Source organism: Pleurotus ostreatus, assembly GCF_014466165.1.
Source record: "Pleurotus ostreatus strain PC9 chromosome Unknown scaffold_5, whole genome shotgun sequence".
Taxonomy (NCBI): domain Eukaryota; kingdom Fungi; phylum Basidiomycota; class Agaricomycetes; order Agaricales; family Pleurotaceae; genus Pleurotus; species Pleurotus ostreatus.
The window spans coordinates 3,216,629-3,233,617 of NW_023503160.1; the positions used below are offsets into that span (position 1 = coordinate 3,216,629).

General features: G+C 51.9%; 7 protein-coding genes across 7 annotated transcripts; 2 read left to right on the forward strand and 5 right to left on the reverse strand.

Annotated features, from left to right (window-relative positions):
- Nucleotides 1-1,948: 1,948 nt before the first annotated feature.
- On the forward strand, nucleotides 1,949-2,794 carry PC9H_008185 (uncharacterized protein; the record flags this gene model as incomplete). The annotated part of the gene is made up of 1 exon (XM_036777700.1): nucleotides 1,949-2,794. One exon carries the CDS (start codon nucleotides 1,949-1,951, stop codon nucleotides 2,792-2,794), a length of 846 nt encoding a protein of 281 aa, XP_036631320.1.
- Nucleotides 2,795-3,776: 982 nt separating this feature from the next.
- PC9H_008186 (uncharacterized protein) lies at nucleotides 3,777-4,245 on the reverse strand (the record flags this gene model as incomplete). Its single annotated transcript, XM_036777701.1, has 2 exons — nucleotides 3,777-4,073; nucleotides 4,126-4,245. The coding sequence occupies 2 exons, from the start codon at nucleotides 4,243-4,245 to the stop codon at nucleotides 3,777-3,779; spliced, it is 417 nt and encodes a 138-aa protein (XP_036631321.1).
- A 408-nt stretch (nucleotides 4,246-4,653) lies between these two features.
- Nucleotides 4,654-5,055, reverse strand: PC9H_008187 (uncharacterized protein; the record flags this gene model as incomplete). Its single annotated transcript, XM_036777702.1, has 2 exons — nucleotides 4,654-4,887; nucleotides 4,939-5,055. The coding sequence occupies 2 exons, from the start codon at nucleotides 5,053-5,055 to the stop codon at nucleotides 4,654-4,656; spliced, it is 351 nt and encodes a 116-aa protein (XP_036631322.1).
- A 2,423-nt stretch (nucleotides 5,056-7,478) lies between these two features.
- Nucleotides 7,479-10,306, reverse strand: PC9H_008188 (uncharacterized protein; the record flags this gene model as incomplete). The annotated part of the gene is made up of 10 exons (XM_036777703.1): nucleotides 7,479-7,723; nucleotides 7,773-8,161; nucleotides 8,213-8,435; nucleotides 8,594-8,907; nucleotides 8,958-9,270; nucleotides 9,314-9,373; nucleotides 9,427-9,546; nucleotides 9,603-9,928; nucleotides 9,986-10,108; nucleotides 10,164-10,306. 10 exons carry the CDS (start codon nucleotides 10,304-10,306, stop codon nucleotides 7,479-7,481), a joined length of 2,256 nt encoding a protein of 751 aa, XP_036631323.1.
- Nucleotides 10,307-11,045: 739 nt separating this feature from the next.
- On the reverse strand, nucleotides 11,046-13,400 carry PC9H_008189 (uncharacterized protein; the record flags this gene model as incomplete). The annotated part of the gene is made up of 4 exons (XM_036777704.1): nucleotides 11,046-12,011; nucleotides 12,043-12,814; nucleotides 12,870-13,260; nucleotides 13,319-13,400. 4 exons carry the CDS (start codon nucleotides 13,398-13,400, stop codon nucleotides 11,046-11,048), a joined length of 2,211 nt encoding a protein of 736 aa, XP_036631324.1.
- A 297-nt stretch (nucleotides 13,401-13,697) lies between these two features.
- Nucleotides 13,698-15,437, forward strand: PC9H_008190 (uncharacterized protein; the record flags this gene model as incomplete). The annotated part of the gene is made up of 8 exons (XM_036777705.1): nucleotides 13,698-13,756; nucleotides 13,815-13,919; nucleotides 13,969-14,130; nucleotides 14,185-14,243; nucleotides 14,304-14,563; nucleotides 14,616-14,704; nucleotides 14,758-14,809; nucleotides 14,859-15,437. 8 exons carry the CDS (start codon nucleotides 13,698-13,700, stop codon nucleotides 15,435-15,437), a joined length of 1,365 nt encoding a protein of 454 aa, XP_036631325.1.
- A 125-nt stretch (nucleotides 15,438-15,562) lies between these two features.
- On the reverse strand, nucleotides 15,563-16,721 carry PC9H_008191 (uncharacterized protein; the record flags this gene model as incomplete). The annotated part of the gene is made up of 3 exons (XM_036777706.1): nucleotides 15,563-16,017; nucleotides 16,080-16,368; nucleotides 16,422-16,721. The coding sequence occupies 3 exons, from the start codon at nucleotides 16,719-16,721 to the stop codon at nucleotides 15,563-15,565; spliced, it is 1,044 nt and encodes a 347-aa protein (XP_036631326.1).
- Nucleotides 16,722-16,989: the final 268 nt, after the last annotated feature.

Here is a 16,989-nt window from a genome sequence, read left to right on the forward strand (position 1 = left end):
GTGAATGTAGCTTCATATGCAGGCCGAAGGACGGGACAATCATATTCGATCGGAAGGTTCGCGTCAGCTTGCTTGTACCTTGTACTACACTACGCGACTATATGCCCGTGCGACTACACGCTCGAAGGGAGGCGCGATAGATGAACGAAACTTGGGGTTCCGCTGGGATAATGCACTAAGGCGATCTAAATGGTCCTGCGCGTTGGCGGAGGGGGCAGGGAACAAAGTTATGAAAGTGTTAAGTTGTTTGACAGGAGCTGGGGTATGAGATGGGAACTCATCAGGGTAATAGTTGGAGAGTGTCCATATAATAACCCACAGATCGATTTCAAGTCATGGAGGAGGTTGTGTCGCAATTGATGCAAGATGCCCAGCACAGGAAGTTCATCGTGGTCATCAAATAGACCATCGGGTCGAGAATTGCAAAGTACATCCATGTCGGTCGCAGTTGGTTCCAACTGATACGAGCCATGGGCAACTTCGACGGCTATGAATCGCCAAGTAAACTACAACTTTAGATAAGTTTGAGAAGCCATCAAAGCGCTGGGCTTACTGTCAGGACACTCCGGAGCGAGGGAGCGTTATCGCCAAACAATTTGGCATAGTCAAGACCTGATAAACAACTGTTCTCCCCGTCGTACAAGACATTCCCTGCATTGACATCGCAATGACCAGAATAGGAGTGCTCCTACGTTACTCCCAGGGCTTGAGAGAAAATATCAGAATTGCACTGTGACTGTGGTTTGACCGAGTTTACCTGGGAGTCGGTGGGTCCCCGCTGCGATCTGCCTGAACACCCGTGCTCTCTTCTCCGTCTCGGTACGGTTTGCCTTTATGCACCCTTTAAATTCGAGCACAACGCCCGATGATGTAGTGCGTCTCGAAGCAGGGCAACTTTGCCTCGCAAGTGATGTACCATTTGCCACCATTGTGAGTTGTGTATGCGTCCCGGGTCCGACGTTGGATTTTCGAATTCTAAGGTGCCTCTTGGGCGAGGGAGGGAGGAGCACATTGAGTGGCACGACTTCGCCAACACCGAATTGACTCGATCTCATAATGACACGAGCGGCGCACGAGCGCAAATTCGCAACCATTAACCGCCGCAAGGACGACCCTCAATTGTGGAAGCGACGATAGATCATAGAAATGGTTCACTTTTTTCCGTTAAGAGCGATCACCTGGTAGACTATCATGTACGGAGTCTCGACTGCATCCTGACAGCCTCTTCTCCAAGTATGCCCTGTCTTCATCCGAGTTCAATGAAATTGATGCCTACCGCTCAGCGGCCGCACTTGAGAGTCGAATGAACGTCCTTTCAGATCTGGCATCATTATTCGGCGACGTGATGGCACACTCAGATTTCAAATGATTTAAGTAAAAACCAAAGTTTGCGAGTCTGGTGCCACTTACGGGTACTGTGTCGTCCTCCATAACATCATCAGGGATCAGCGTAGCCATTGAAGCCTTTGGACACGGGCATTCGAACCACAGTACCCGACCCTGCAGGGTCTGCTGCACGTGGGACGTGCGTTTGGATTTTCCCTGCCAATTTTGATGAGGCGCTGACTCTGCTGTTGGCGACGCAGGCAGCTTGCTTGAGCCCGAACCGCCGCCCCTTCGTGTTGCCAATCCTACCGCTCATCCTCATATACGGCTGAGTTTCGTGCGAGGCCGGAGTACCTGCCTTCTTCTGATTGATCTCATCATTTCCTTGTCCTCGACTCACGATTCGAACCTCGCACGGGACCTGTGCTAGCGTGAGTGTCTGCGGTAGAATATAATAAGATGGCCTTTTACTGATCTGCAGTCCATTCCCTTCCACACCCGTAGCCATCTTAACGATAAATCCAACGGACTGCACTCTGAGCGTCCACTCTTTCCGCTCAGAGCCCGTTCAAATCAGTCTGGCTTACGCACCCTGTCTGACCGCCTAAATCCGTCCTTTCTCATGTGCGTAATCCTTGTTTTATTGGAAAATTTGAACAATCGTTTGAGCTTTTGTGCTACGTGTCTAGTGCACGGAAGCATGCCCCCTTCGCCATCACAACTGTCGGCAACAAGCTCTGCTGCGACTGCCGAATCGCCTTCTACCAATGATTCGCGCGTTGTGGTGCTCGGAGTCGTTCTGGGCATCGTAGCTGCAATCCTGATAGCTGGTATCATCTACATGACGCTTCGCTTTCGTCGAAAACAAAGCGACTCGCCGGATCCCTCTAAAGCAGATCACCGACCGGGACCCTCGTACGGGACTTCTCTCTCTAGCAACCACTTCGCTGCCCGTATCACCCCGTTTGGAGCCTTGGGAGCGGGAGGGGAAGCCCCGCAGTTCGGTGAGTATTCCTATCTTTCAGCTAGTCGACATGCACCAATCGTCCTTGCCCCTGCATCAGCCCACAGACCGGGTGAAAACATGCGTGTCGCGATACGACGTGCGGATGGTGGATGGCAGTTCCTCGACCAGAGATCTCCCCGTAGTCCAGGGAGCTTTGATGTCCACGATACACCCTTGCCCTCGCCTGCACCATCCGCAACCTCCTTCAACACCCTTTCCTCCAGCTATCCTCTTCTCCCTTCGGCATCAACACAGAGTCTCTTGCCTCTACCGATGTCTGCTAAGGAACGCGAAGCACAGATGTACGCTGAACGAGCGCGTGGTTTGCGCCAGCTCGGTGTTCCCGATACGGAATACGCCGTAGACGACGTCCCGCCCCCTGCGTATGTCCACGATGGCCGCGATGTCGTCCGAGGCAGACCCGGAACGGGCTCAGGATCTCTCCCTCCGACGCCCCGTTGATACACTCTCCTCGTTTCCCTTCACTTTTTTGGTTTCGATTGGGACAATCCGTTCGATTGCTTCGTGCGCTGTACACCATTTGCTTCATCATTGTAATGCTACCGCTCTTTTTAGCATACCACGATTTCGTTACGACTCCACGTCATAGGACGATTCTTTTTTCCTTTGTCGTTCCTTTCTTCACCCCGACCGCCTTCCTCCCCTCTCTGTGGTGAGGCGTGGGCCGTGATCGACGTCCTCCAACGATCACCCATTCGCATTCAATACCTACGTATATTCATACCATCTTCGCTGTGGACATCCAACACTTCCAGGGGAAATTGATTTTTGAGCAACTTGACTTATTCATTGTTTATTCTCCGGAGTCGCTATCATTGCAACCTGCTGTCGTGTAACATTACCATTAGCTACTCAGTACTCGGTGACCACGTTATCATTAATGATCCTTCTGCACGCTTACCCATTATGCATTGTGCATTGTGCGCAATGCACCATCATTCCATCTCGCTATCATTCTATCATTCCTCGAAGTTCGCCCGTTTGGCAGCGGCGCCGATATTTAATATCCTTCTCAGTTTCGGGCCATTTGCTCAGCATTCTAGACCTGTCCACTTTCTCCACCTTCCATTGCGCGTGAGTCTTCCTCCTCATTTCATCGATCATCAGTCGTGATGTCTGACAGTCGCTCCGAAAGGTATGCTTTAAGTTTAACTTAAGGTATAGCATAGCTCGGCGCGCTCATGCAATCGTATGCCTTCGCAGCACCTAGAGCAGCTGTGCATAGTGACCAGGTACGCGCACCCCGCTGATCTCAATGTCTAAGCTATGTCTGGTTTGACCATTGCTGTAGGACATCCACAATCTGCGAGAGGGTTCATCAACTTTTGATGATTTAGACATGAGGGCTACGGTAAATGTTATACAGATATGACAAGAAAATTCGCGCCAAATTGTCAAGCCGGCCTTCGGCAATAAAGTAAGATTATCTTATGTCGCAGAGAGGGCGATCAAGAGATGATACACCAAGTTGGAACGGCCGCCTTCTCTTCCTCTTGAGCTGCTTCGTCCTCATCGAACAGTGTTTCGAGCGAGAGTGTTTCGAGCGAGCCGTCATCAGATAAGGCGAGGGGGTCTTCTTCAGCAAAGGAAGAATAATCCCCATCATTCCCCCTTCGCTTATATCACTTTCTTCATCTTCGCCACCTAGGACCTGGGAGTCGGCTTCGTCAACAGTTGTCGTGGCACCAGAGGGCTCAGCAACGAGGATACCGGGAGGTGTCTGACGGTCAGTTTATATATATGAACAAAGAAGCAAATGTGAGTAGACTCACCTTCCTTCCGGTACTGCTATACCTCATCCAATGGACGCCCTCCTCTAGATCAGGCTCAACAAACCCGCATACTCGAAAGAGTGACTTGATGAAGTCAACGGTGCTGCGATTATCCCACATTTCTAAAGTATCGAGACAGGTTTTGCGCGAAGGAGACCAAAGATTGTGGCGGTAGAGGAACGAAGAAATTGTGGCAGTAGGGAGCTCCGAGCGCGGGGGTAGGTGAGCCACTGCAAACATGCATCAATAGACCAAATGCTCATGTCGCCACACCTAGGAACGGTAATGTTTTCTTCGAGTTCGAGTTTGGTAGAGACGGGCGCGTTCCGGTGTTTGTGGTTGATATGGCCCAATTTAGCAATGTGATTTCCTTTCTGGAGGACCCCATACACTACACGGTGAGTCCATCGCGTTGCCCACCATCGTAACTGATGATGTATACATTAAAGCAGAATTCATCGAATATACGCGAAGTCACAAAGCCGCAATTTGATATGACAAGGTCATCGTACGCAACAACGGGTGTGTTCAAGCAATGATGCACCAAGATTGGAAGGCGGGCTTCTGCCCTTCCTCCTGAGCCACATCGACCTCTTTGGAGTCTGCTTCGCCAGCAAACAACGCGGAGAGATCCCCGTAGCATTCCTCTTCGCTGACATCGTTCTGTTCATCTTTATCCGCGTTGCGAAGGAGGAAGGCATCGTCTTCGTTGAGTGTCTGCGCATTGACACACAACCCAGTCGCGTAGACGACGGAAAGTATCTGGGGACATGTTGATACTCAGTAGAGAACGCAAGATGTAAGCCAACTCACATTTCTGCCGCTGCTGTACGTCATCCAGTCCTCACCCTCCTCGAGATCAGGTTCATCAAGCCCAGACACTCGAAAGAGCGACTTGATGAAGTCAGCAGTATCGCGTTCGTCAGACATATAATGTGTGCGGGAGAGTCGCAACGACGGGGGAGAATTATGCAGGAAAGATTGAGGATGGTGGCGGAGAGGTATTATGGTCGTAGGAGGTCCCAAGCATGGCCTTGAAAAGATATGCGCGAGCCACAGCAAACATACAACAACTCATTTTGCCACAGCTAGGTTTCTAGAGCCCACACTTAGCAAGTGTGTTTACGGTACTCTGGTGAGTATGGCCTGATGTAGCAGCGAAATTTCTTTTCTTGAAAGCTGATCGTTTGTTTGGTTAGGAGCGCGATAATCAATGCACTCGTGGAGTACAGTATTGAATCCTTGCCAGTCAGGGATAGGACTCTGATGCTGCGCGTCGCGTTGCGCCGATTCATACGAGCTCCCGTATTGATCTCCTTGACACCTCGGGGCACCGCTCTCTTCGTTTGAAGTCGCAGGATACGCACAAAGGACCCACAGCAGCCGGGTTTCCTGGCTTCTTGATTGATCAATCAGCAGAGTCAGCGCAAGTGTAAGTAGTGAGTGAAATCTTCGACGTCTTACCAAAGGAAACTCAGAGACTTTGTATATAGATTGAGACGAGAAGATAAATACTGGGTAAATATGTATGGCAGTACGAGGGAGAGGAAAGGTATGTAAATATAAATACTATATGTATGTCTCCTGGAGCTGACGAATATGAGTATCTAGGACTGAGTACTACGATATAATTCCTCTCGCCCATCAAAGGGAGGATGCGGGTTCTAAACCTGGCCGCTTTCCGGAGGACTGAATCCACCTGCCCTGTTGGGTCTTGCCGGACGCAGGTAGGCTGATGCCAGTTGCCCCGGCATCAGCCAAAACTCCCCCCGACACCACCGAAGTGGGCCACCAACATCCGAGGACTACCTACTTTACACAGACCCGAGCGACATGCAGAGAGGGAGAAGGGAAATTGAGGAACCCGATCCATCCCGAGGTCTTAAGGTCTTGAGTTCTTGAGGGCGACTCTTGAGGTCGAGACTTTGACGTTGAGGTCTGCGGAGATAAAATACGGAGAGCACCTCTGCCCGCCTAGTCAGTACACGCCAGTCGGACAGATGAAAGTGAGAGCTCACCTAACCAACTACCCATCCGTGTTGATCCTTGGCGCACCTCTCACTGACTGCTACCGACACGCAGAATGAAACCTCCCCAAAAGGGCAAGGTCAAACCGCGAGCAAACGTAGGCCAAAATGAAACCGGGGGTTTGCGCCCATACTGGTGCGCACCTGCCGGATCACGGGGAGTCGACTCGAATCCTGAGGAGACGATAACCGAAAGCGTCGAAGGCGGTGTCAATGCCGCCCGCCTAAGAGGTAAAACGGCGATGAGCGTATATTCTCAAAGGCGGGACAGATGCACTCACTGCGAGCAAAGCAACCGATGCTGGGACCATCGTGGCACCCTCCCGCAGTACGGCTCGCGCGCGAACCCCCTCGTGGGGGACGAACAGAAGCGGTAGGCAGAAGGTGGTTGGTAGCTTGCGTGGTGTACCCAAAGTCGATGGCGAATGAACCCTCCCCACTCCTCCACACGGTGCTCTCCGCGAGCGTCAGTATCTTCCCATCCTCCCTCCAAGCTAATGGCGCGGTGTCAGCAATGGCGGGGACGACGGCGAAGGGGTGTACTCACCGATGGGCCAGACCAAACCTCTGTAGAAGGCGGAATGCTTGCGGTCAGTAGATGGGGAGAAGAGCGAAGGCGAGAGACGTACCTAGATGGCAAAAGCCAGGAGCCGTAGGGGAGAGAAGGTGAACGGCGAGGTATTTATGTGCTCTACTGGCGGGAAACAAAACAAAGCAAAATAATGTATTCAACAAATGGATAATTCAGCACGGCCACTGGTCGATCGCGACGCGACGCGGATGCTGGGAGCCCATCGCCGTACTGAAATCACGTACGGAAGTTAAGACGACCGAGCATGTCAACCTTGCCCAGTTGCACTAGGCAGCCGGATGGCACACCCCAGCGCACGCTGCCGCCCGCCTTTGTCAGAATTCAAGGATTGAGAACGTCGTCTTAGATTGTGTCATTTCAGATCAATCTCACACCCGTTCATTCGCCCGCCCTGCGAGACTATCTTGGTGAAAAGCATACTTCTAAGAATCAAAACTTCAAACAGGAGCTAGGGGTATGTCTTTAGATTAGTACTCAGCGACTCTCATTCACGGAGGAACCTTGCCCTTGACATTGTTAAACGTTGAGGACAATTTCACAAGCTCGCCGGGAACATGATCCCGGTCCGGGCGATGCACAATATGGCGGATCTGAGGCGTCGCGCGTCAAAATCAAGAGGTCATGGAAGGATCAATACAAGTATGATTCTCTATGATAGGCCAGATATAAATAAATCACTATGGGTTTAGAAGGAACCAAGAAAGAAATAAGCCCTAATCGAATGCCAATTGCCACTAGAGGCCGATGCTAAGGAGCTCCCGACTTGCTGCAGACAGACGTTCCATCTTCTTCTTCAATTCCTCGCGCTTTCCGGCAACCTGTGGACTTTCCTGGGTAAGCTCCTGGCAGATCCTCGTACCATTGGCACCATTAAGGCCAAGCCCGGCGTAAAGCGTGGGGAGAATGTCGCGTTCCAAGCCGAAGATGAGTTCCTGGTCGATGGCCAGAGGGATATTATCTACAAAGCGCTTATACGCCACTATGAAAGGTGAGCGGGGGCTACCGCAGGCCGAACGGGAGTCGCATACCTTGAAAGTAAGCCCGCACTTCGGCCATGATGGTGAGGGCGGGCTCCATAGTATCAGGAGGGAGGAGCTTCGGGATATCTTCAGGCTTGACGCCAGTGATACCGACCTCAGAAAGTCCAGATAATATCTTAGGAATACCGGTCGGCTGAAGAGTACGATCGAAGGAGTCGTTTTGCGGCGGGGCGATGGCATATCTGTTGATATGAGCCAAGAGAGTAGGGCTCCGCTGCGATTGTCGGACTGCTTTGTAGAAGGAAAGGAACTTGTCCTTGTAGTCCGCCAAATAATGCTCGTTGAGTGTGAAGGGGTGAGCTTCGAGGCTAATGAGCCATTTGATACGAGCCTCCGTCCTTTGACAGGCCGCTTGTACGTGATTCTGTAAGATTACCCTACAGAATGCGATGTGAGATAGTTTCGTTATCAGCTAATCACAAACGAACCCTACGCGCTGTTCGAGGTTTCCTTGACCGAAGCTCGCGAAATGGTCATGGATGAGGGACTTCACATGCTTGAACAAGACATTGTAGACCTGGTTGCACAGGATTTGGGCGGGAAATTGCCACTTCTTGGTGATCGACGTGATGTAACTCGATCGTACCACGAAAGGGTAGTTATCGGGAAGTTCTCTTGCGCGAGCCCTACGTATCAAAGTAAGCGAAGATTCTATGATTGGGAAAAAAGACATACTTCTGTGCCCCCGCCATTACCTCGTCAATGAAAATCTGTTCTGAACACCATGTCCGGTAAGAGATGACGGAAGCAGTTCATGAATGAAGACTAGATACCTAATGCGTCGTCGTCCTCTTCATCTACTAATTCACCTTCTTGTTCGAGAAATTTCGGCTTCTCCATTGCAAAGCCTCCAGAACGCACTGCAGATCTTTCTAATGGTACAAATTGAGGCGCTGTGGAACGAATCGCCCTGCGAAAATCCATCTGATAGGGACGGATGAGCTGAAGCAACCCATCCTCACGGGGTACGCCAGCAACATGATATGAGATATCCCCAGCGAAAGTATGAAGAAGGCCCATGACTTCGCTGAACGCATCGGCGGACGGTTCCTTAGGTAGCTCCAACAACGACTCTTCGGTTTTACGGAGAGTCTTCTGAAGTTCGTTTTGGATAATGGGGAGCCTGATGACGGATAAACATAGAGGTATATCACATTAAACGCGCATGCCTACCTCTTTGAAATCAGGTCGGAAAGAATGGCGCTCGCGCGCTCAACCAAATTGCCGGTGCGAAGGTACTTCTGATACATAGGTTCGAGGTCAGACCAGGGCGCTGTCATGGAGAAAAACTCATTCTCGCGCTGGCGAGCGTCGGCCCAAGTGACGCCTTGCTTGAGATCGTTCGAACTAGGCTGCTTGACACAGAACCAGTTGTTTTCGAGTGGCTCGATTTCATTCTGGATGAACTTGACCCATCGAGCTTCCTCGCCAGTAGGAATACGATCGGGCTTCGTAAGGACACCTGAGTTTTCGTGGTCAGACAATCCTCGCTGTGCCTGTAATCCGAGGATATTACATACCGATAGTACGCTTCCCATGGGGATCATGCTTTTTGGCAAGTTGATGGGCGCCTTGATTTTCGAAATCGGCTAGATTGTACTGCGTTAGTGGCAGGCGACAAGCGCAGGAGCCAGGTACTCACTCTCGCAGGCAACGGTCAACAAGATGACACAGCTGGGCTTGGAGATGTAGGAGGTGACCAAGCTTTCGACGAGCTGGATGTCGTTGCTATTTCCTCCAGCGCCCACGCTAGCAATAAGACCTGCATGTTCGTCGGCTAAACGGAGATCAAGAAAGGAACGACGATAATAAACGAACCAGGAAGATCACAGAACGAAAGGTCGGCAACATCAGGACCGCTTATCTGCAGCGTCACGCAATTGGTGGAGAATGTCAGTTCGGATTTGGGCAAGTCCTCATCGTCGCCATTGAGGAAAGTTTGGTATGAGGTGCTTGGGTTGAGAATGGCCCTCTGTGCTCGGCGAATACGTTCTTCGACATCGCCTTTGTCGGTGATGGCAGGGCCGAAGACAATGGTACGAGGTTGGCCTAGAGTCTGACCATTGACATCCGTAGTAAACCTTAATGTTACGACACAGGACCAAGTGGTCGCCGAGCTGCTCAACTTGCATTCAGTTGGGCATCTACGTATACGTATGTCAGTCGCGTAGCAACGAGATAGCACTCAGGACCAGACGTACCTAGTACATGTTCCTGCGGCGCGAGGCAAAGTGATGCCGGAGATCGACTCGATCAGGGAGGACTTCCCCGCGCTCTGGGCACCGATAACAGCAATCTGGGGGATGTCCACATCGGCTTGGACACTTAACAATAAAAAAGCATCAGCGTCGCTCCCCCAAAGTCGTACAGAACCCTTACCCAGTGTTGAAAAGCTTATTGAGTAGGTCCAGGAGCCGGCGGCGGCTTTGATTGAGACGGACATTGGCGAGGCCGACACCAGCTGTAGGCGAAGATGCCTGCGGATCGTCGAGAGCGGGAATTGAAGTGTTGGTAGAAAGCATCAGGACTCGGATTGTAGGGGTTACTTCCAGATGCTTATATACCGTACGCGCAAAGTGAAGCGCCACTCCCTTTGATAGCCAAATGTGGGCGCACTATTGATGAAAGCCCAAACGCTGTGAGCCATCACTAAGGAAAGAATAAAGACATGCCCACATGGATACCACTTATGCTACAGACACAGCCCTACCTTTACGAGATAAGGGAGAGTGGTGAAAGGGAAAAGGAGAGAAAGCAAACGATACCCGTGCTCTCGTTGAAATTTGTAAGTTGAAAGGGGTCAATTTCGATTAAATAACGATCACACCTTTGTCCCGACTCGCCTCGTTTCACGCGCCTCACCAACTTGAGGGTAGCTTAGACATAGTATATCTTATAAGCAATGCAGCGGGACAGCAGTGGCTACGTTGTAGCGTTCGGCCGCCCAAATGTTTCTGAGTCTGTCAGACCATGTCAGCGTCCACGAAAATCGACCGCGAAACGTATCGTTGAAGGCTAGTCGGCAACGAATTAAGAACCTCCGATTCGTCGGAGCGATCCAGGAAAGGCTCGGGTACCGGGTCACATGCACGACTTCAGGAGATCTAATGCATTAATTGGGGCACGATGGGGGCACGATGAGGAGGATGTAGTACGAGCCGTCGACCTCTACGAGAAATAAGAGTCAAGATGCGAAAGTATTACAATTACATTGCTAAGGGTATACAAATGGGCGAGAAATGGTATACGAGTGCTATGGTATCAATCGACTACTACGAGGTGCTGGAAGCTCTTCTTCCCAAGTGCCTTGTTCATGATTGCGAGAGGGTTGAAGGGGTCCTGCTCTACCAGCGTCGAGGTTTCCATTGCGCTGTTCACCTCCTCCCAAGCCTCCTCTTTTTCTTCTTCCTCCCCCATGAATACCTTCAGCATCGCGGGCGAGAACCCATTCATGATCGCCACGCCCTCCCTCTGCGCCCTCACCTCCACCGTCCCAAAAGCCGCAAGATCCCAGTACACAATCTGAGGCACCTCGTATCCCGCCTCTTTATACGCCTTCGCCACCAAATCGTGAGTCGTCTCCCAATTTCCACCCCTCTGTGCCGAGTCGAACTGCATATCAGAGAACACGAATATCCGCTTGATCATATCCTCCTGCTTGATCTTGTTTTTGAGCGCGAGTGGAAGGAGGAGCTTGACGAAGACGGCGTAGAAGTTGGTGTTCATGCCCCACTCTGACCTCGACATGACCTGGATGCTATCGTACACGGACCACGAAGGATCTACGGAGACGAATTTGGGCTTATCAGCGAACGTGATAAAGCCGTTGAACGGTGGCTTTGCGAGCTGCGCCAGAATGAGGGAAAGCGCGACAGCTGGAAATATGGGTTGCGGCGTCTCCTTGCAAAGCTTCTCTGATATTGAGCCCATCGACCCCGATACATCGCACACAGCTATACAATTGTCAAGCGACCCGGCCTCTCGCAGGCTATCCACCAGTGTCTTCCACTGCGCCTCTAAGACCTGGATTTGCGCCTTGGCCAGCCGTTTCTTCATGTCGTAGAGCGCCTGCTTCTTGGACGACCCCTCACGCACGGCCCCGCGGAAGACGAGCTCGGCGACGATCTCGTGCGGCATCAGCGTCGCGCCACTGATATTTTGATTTGCCCTCTCCGACTCGCAGGAGGTAGTTCTCGAAGCCGTGTGGATCGTGTGTGAAGAAGTTGTCTTTGTGCCGCAGCATGCACTGTGAAGGGACCCGGAAGTACTTGATGTCTGTCCATCGGTTGGCCGCCATCAGCGGCTCCGCGACGGCACCTGCGCTTCGCAGAGGTGTGAGGACCCAACGTTGGTAAAATGATCGAAGGATGGCAAGCCGTTCGCGACTAGTGAGACTCGATGAGGGGTCACTCAGGACTGAGGGCAGGGGAAACACATTGGCTGCTTGGATTAGGAGACTGATGGCCGAAGCGATGTTTGTGACTCGATCATGGGATAGCCCGGGGGTTGGGGCCCATTTCCCCGCGAAGGAGAGCTGCTTCAGGAAGAGGATACGGTCGACACCGGCTGGAAGGTGGTCAGCTTCCAGAACGAGCTGGAGGTCTTTCACAAGGCGATCGGCGAAGAGGCGAGCAATCGCTATGAAGAGCGCCCGGTATTTCGGCTGGCTAAGCTTGTGTTGAATCTGCTGGTGGGCATACATCGCGCGCTCTGCTCTAGCCGTCTGTGCGCGCGCTTTAGCCTGTAGATTAGCCTGTTTCGCAGCCTCGATGCGGCTTTCACGTTCGCTAGCCTTGCCCTTGCCCTTGCTGGGGTATGTATACTTGTCACGCGGGCAGTGGAGGTACCGCGAAGACGATGGAGAATCAGATAGTTCGTCGACTGTCTCCAGAGCAATGATATTCAGCAGGTCCTTCCAGCACCCGTGCGGAGCGTCGCCTCTCCTGCGGTTCTCGCAGACAGGTTCGACGAGCAAACGCAGATTCGAGATTGCGGTACGAGGGTGCCTTTTGTACAGCCATCCGAATGCGCTGCAAGAGAGAGAGCAAGTCAGTAACGTCCTCTCTCGTCGTGAGATTTTCGTACCGGTAGAACCCCTCCCTGTCACCCTTGCCGTCACGTATACTCCTCAGATTCCAAATAACGCGCAGCGTCAGAGCAGGGTCTTCCTTCCACGAATTGCACAGCAGAATATCGAGAGCGCTTCCCCGTTGATCCTTCACGAATTGGAAAGCATCGAGTGTGGGCGACCCAGTCGTGTTGAATGTGGGAGCACCATTCTGGGTAAAAGTGAAGGTTGGTATGGACTGCAAGGCCGACATCATTGGGTTCGACTTGACTGACTGAGGAGCGGCCTTGTCTTCAACTGGGGGTGCGGGAACGAGGACATCAAGAAAGTCGGGGCGATAGAGTTCGGGAATCTCTGGCAGAGTGAAATTCTGGGCCGACGCGACTGAAGGGGGTAGAGAAGCCATGGCTCTGAGTCCTGGTTGGGGGATTAACTGGGAGATCGACGAGGTATAAAAGCTACTCACAAATGACTCGTCTGCAGGGTCCTTGCTCTGGCAGACACCGCCTCGACCACTCTCCTTGGCTCCGAACTCCTACTACACTCATATTGAGTCAAAACCTGTCAAGACCACGGGTGCGGCCTTGTCGCATTCAACTTGGAAGAACTGCGTGCCAAAATGGAGCAAGAAGTCTATTTCGTCCCACGAGGCCGTGGTCACGCTTGCTGACCAGCCGCGCGTGGCCTTGAACTTGTTCCTTGACCGTCGTGACAGTTTACCACTAGGTTTGGCGAGGGGCGCCCAAGGCAAAGAAAAGGGTGTAGAAGGTGAGTCGCGGTGGTACGAGGTGGAGAAATTGAACCGAAGCCGTGCTAGTAGATTCCACACCAGTGCCCGAGCCCAGATGATGCAACTACCACATCGTTATGCATATCACGCCCATAAAACAGCTTGGTGTCGCGGGTGAGTTCATCGTTTCATTGTACCTGAACGACGGGTTGATTGGCCTGCGGTATTCTAGTCGGTCAATGTCGATATCGACGAAGGACAACTTACCTCTCGCAGGCGTGCGTGTATTAGAAATGGGTCAGCTGATAGCTGGCCCATTTGCTGGTCAATTACTTGGGTGAGCAGCCCTTCGGTATTTTCGCTGCAATAACATCACAGTAAAACAGCCAATTCGGGGCTGAAGTCATCAAGATCGAGCCGCCTAATATTGGCGACCCCCTCCGTGTCTGGCGCGAACTAGACGTCGACGGCACTAGCCCCTGGTTCAGAAGCATAGGACGAAATAAGAAGAGTGTTGCAATCAATCTACGAAATCCGAACGGACGAGAGTATGGACCCTGCTTCAGCTGTTATATGTGTGAACAAACCACCTTTTTGTTTAGTCTGGTGAAGCGGCTTGCCATCAGGAGTGACGTTCTCATCGAGAACTTCAAACCCGGGAGTGGGTACGCCCTTCTGGAGTCTTCTGATGTGTTCCTGATTTGTATTGTGCTTTCCGCAGCCTTGGAGAAATGGGACCTTGGTCCCAGCTCTTTACATCCTCATAACCCAGACTTGATATTCACTCGTGTCAGTGGGTACGGTCAAACAGGCCCATGGGCTCCTCGGCCCGGGTATGCGTCCGTCTGCGAAGCAGAGTCAGGATTTCGCTACATAAACGGCTTCCCCGATTCCACGACAGGTGGGCTTGCAGGCCCACCGGTGCGTCCAAATATGAGCTTAGGCGACTCGGTTGCTGGCCTTCATGCGGCCTTTGGCACGGTAAATCTCCACGTCACATCGTCTGCGCGACGACCTGAGGCTTGTATCTCAGGTTCTTGCTCTCTTGGCGAAAGCGAAGGCGAAGGATACTGACAAAAGACAACCAAGCGGTCGAACTGTTGATGTCAGCATTTTGGAAAGGTACGCGAGAAATATGCTTCTCAAGGCCTCATGGTTGTTGATTGTTTAAATAGCATGCTGAACCTTATGGAAGGTATTGTGCCCGAGTATGATCGCAAGAGCAAGGTGCGTTCGTGTGTGTGTGGTTATCGCTATACGTAAACCTTCGGCGAAGATAAGAGGACCTTCGGGGTCCTCAGTCACTGGTATCGTGCCGACCAACGCGTATCAATGTCTTCCATCCCCAGAATCACCAGCAGTCCCAACCTACATCGTAATTGGCGCGAACGGAGACTCCATCTACAATCGCCTCATGCAAGCCATAGGGCGCCAGGATCTTATTGGTCCCGATTACCAACACAATGGACATCGGGTGAAGAAACAACCCGAGATCGAGGAAGCCATATCGCACTGGACAAGATCTAGAAGCGCTGAGGAAGTAGTCGAAGTGATGAACGGCGCGGGCGTCCCCGTCGGAAGGGTATTAGGTGTGAAGGACGTGGTAGCTGCTGAACAATTAAAGGATAGAGGCGCTCTGGAGGATGTGTGGGTTCCTAAGGTTGGTGGTTCTGCAAGTGTGGATGGATGGACGGTCAAAATGCAAGGGACGTTCCCCGTGCTTGAAGGATGCGATACGCGAACGAAGTGGGCTGGACCGGATTTGGGGCAACACACCGACGAGATATTGACAGAACATCTCGGGCTAACGGCCCAAGAGCTCGAGAAGCTCAGGTCAGATAACGTCATTGCCTGAGATAGTCAGGTAGTCAGAGACCTTAAGCAGTAGCAGTAACAATGTCCAACTCGTTGATACAAATACTTATTCATAAGTTTAGTCGTTATTTTGTTGTACAAGAATCAAGATACAATTTCATGAATTCAAATCCAAAGGAATCCAGTTGGCCTGTCCACATTCGGATTGCTGGCAATCTTCTTCAGTCCTTTACCGCCGTCCACGCGCTCGAACACGGTTATACCTCCCCCGATTGCCCCTCCAGCAATCAGCCACTTATCATCAGGGCCTCCGAACACCATCCCCCTGACATGGTTCAAACCTGTTCGTACTTCGGCTACGAGCTCTAGATCCGTGGTAAATATGGCTATTGTATCGCCTTCTGGGGATGGATCGTTGCGGTTTGAGACGTAAACGTATGGCGTCGGATACGAGGCGTTTGGCGGAGGAATGAGGATCTCGGCTACAAGCATGTCAGGGGATGGAGTGGGATGCGAGAGGGTGGGAGCAGAGGCGACATATGCTGCGCTAAGGGGCAACGAGTGTAGTTGATGCTTCGCAACACTGTTTGAAAGTTCGAGGGCTGTAAATATGTAGTTATCTAATATCATAAGCGGCGGTCAGCTCGTTGTCGTCCTCGGATGTACACTAGAACCGGCGTACCATACAGCGCGACATGGCGAGGACCATCACCAGCCTTGTATGATATATGATCGCGGATTGACCAGGATCCGTCGTCGCCCTTGGTAAACCGCCACACTTTATCGGAACCTAGATCGGGGACAAGGAGTTCGTTGGTGTCTGGATGCAGATACACTTGGTGAGCATGGGGAGCTTCCTGTCTGTCCGCGTTGGGTCCTGATCCAGTAAATGATACGGTCTTCGATGATTTAGCGAGGAAATACGGCTGTTCAGAAGATATCGGTATAGTCGTTATGCTTCCAGTGGAGTACTTTATCGCGAATCAGTGAACGTCCGGCGAATATGAAGGTCAAAGCTACACACATTTGCCACCAACAGCTCATCCTTTGTGGCCAACAGGGAGCAGGGATCCGCTCCACCGCTGGACACGCGGCCGACTACTTTCCCCTCGCCCTTATCGTCAAACTTGACCGCCAGGACAACACCCTCCGACTGCTCCAATCCGGTAAAGACTAGAGATGCGTCATCGGGATGCGAGGTGACCCACGACGGGTGGTGTCCTACACGGGTGGTGGAAACGAGATCAACGCTCCCTGCCTCCGCGTTGAACGAGATCGTGTATATCGCGTCAGTATACGACGATACAAGCAGTCGATAAGCCATTGGCGGGAACACACTCCGGCACGCGACGGAAGCACCTCCTACTTTTATATGCACCCCAAATGCCCCGATAATACTCCGCGAAAATACGCTGTCACTTATTGCCACCTGCGTGGTCTTTAGAATATGCGTGAAAGCAGAGATGGTCAGTAGCGCACACTATAGCCGAATAGCGATCTGGCTTGATGGCCGTCATTAAAGAAGCGTCATTTGAACAAAGTTGACATCGAAGCAAGTGCAATGATTTGGGGTGCTTCGAAGGCCGAATTTA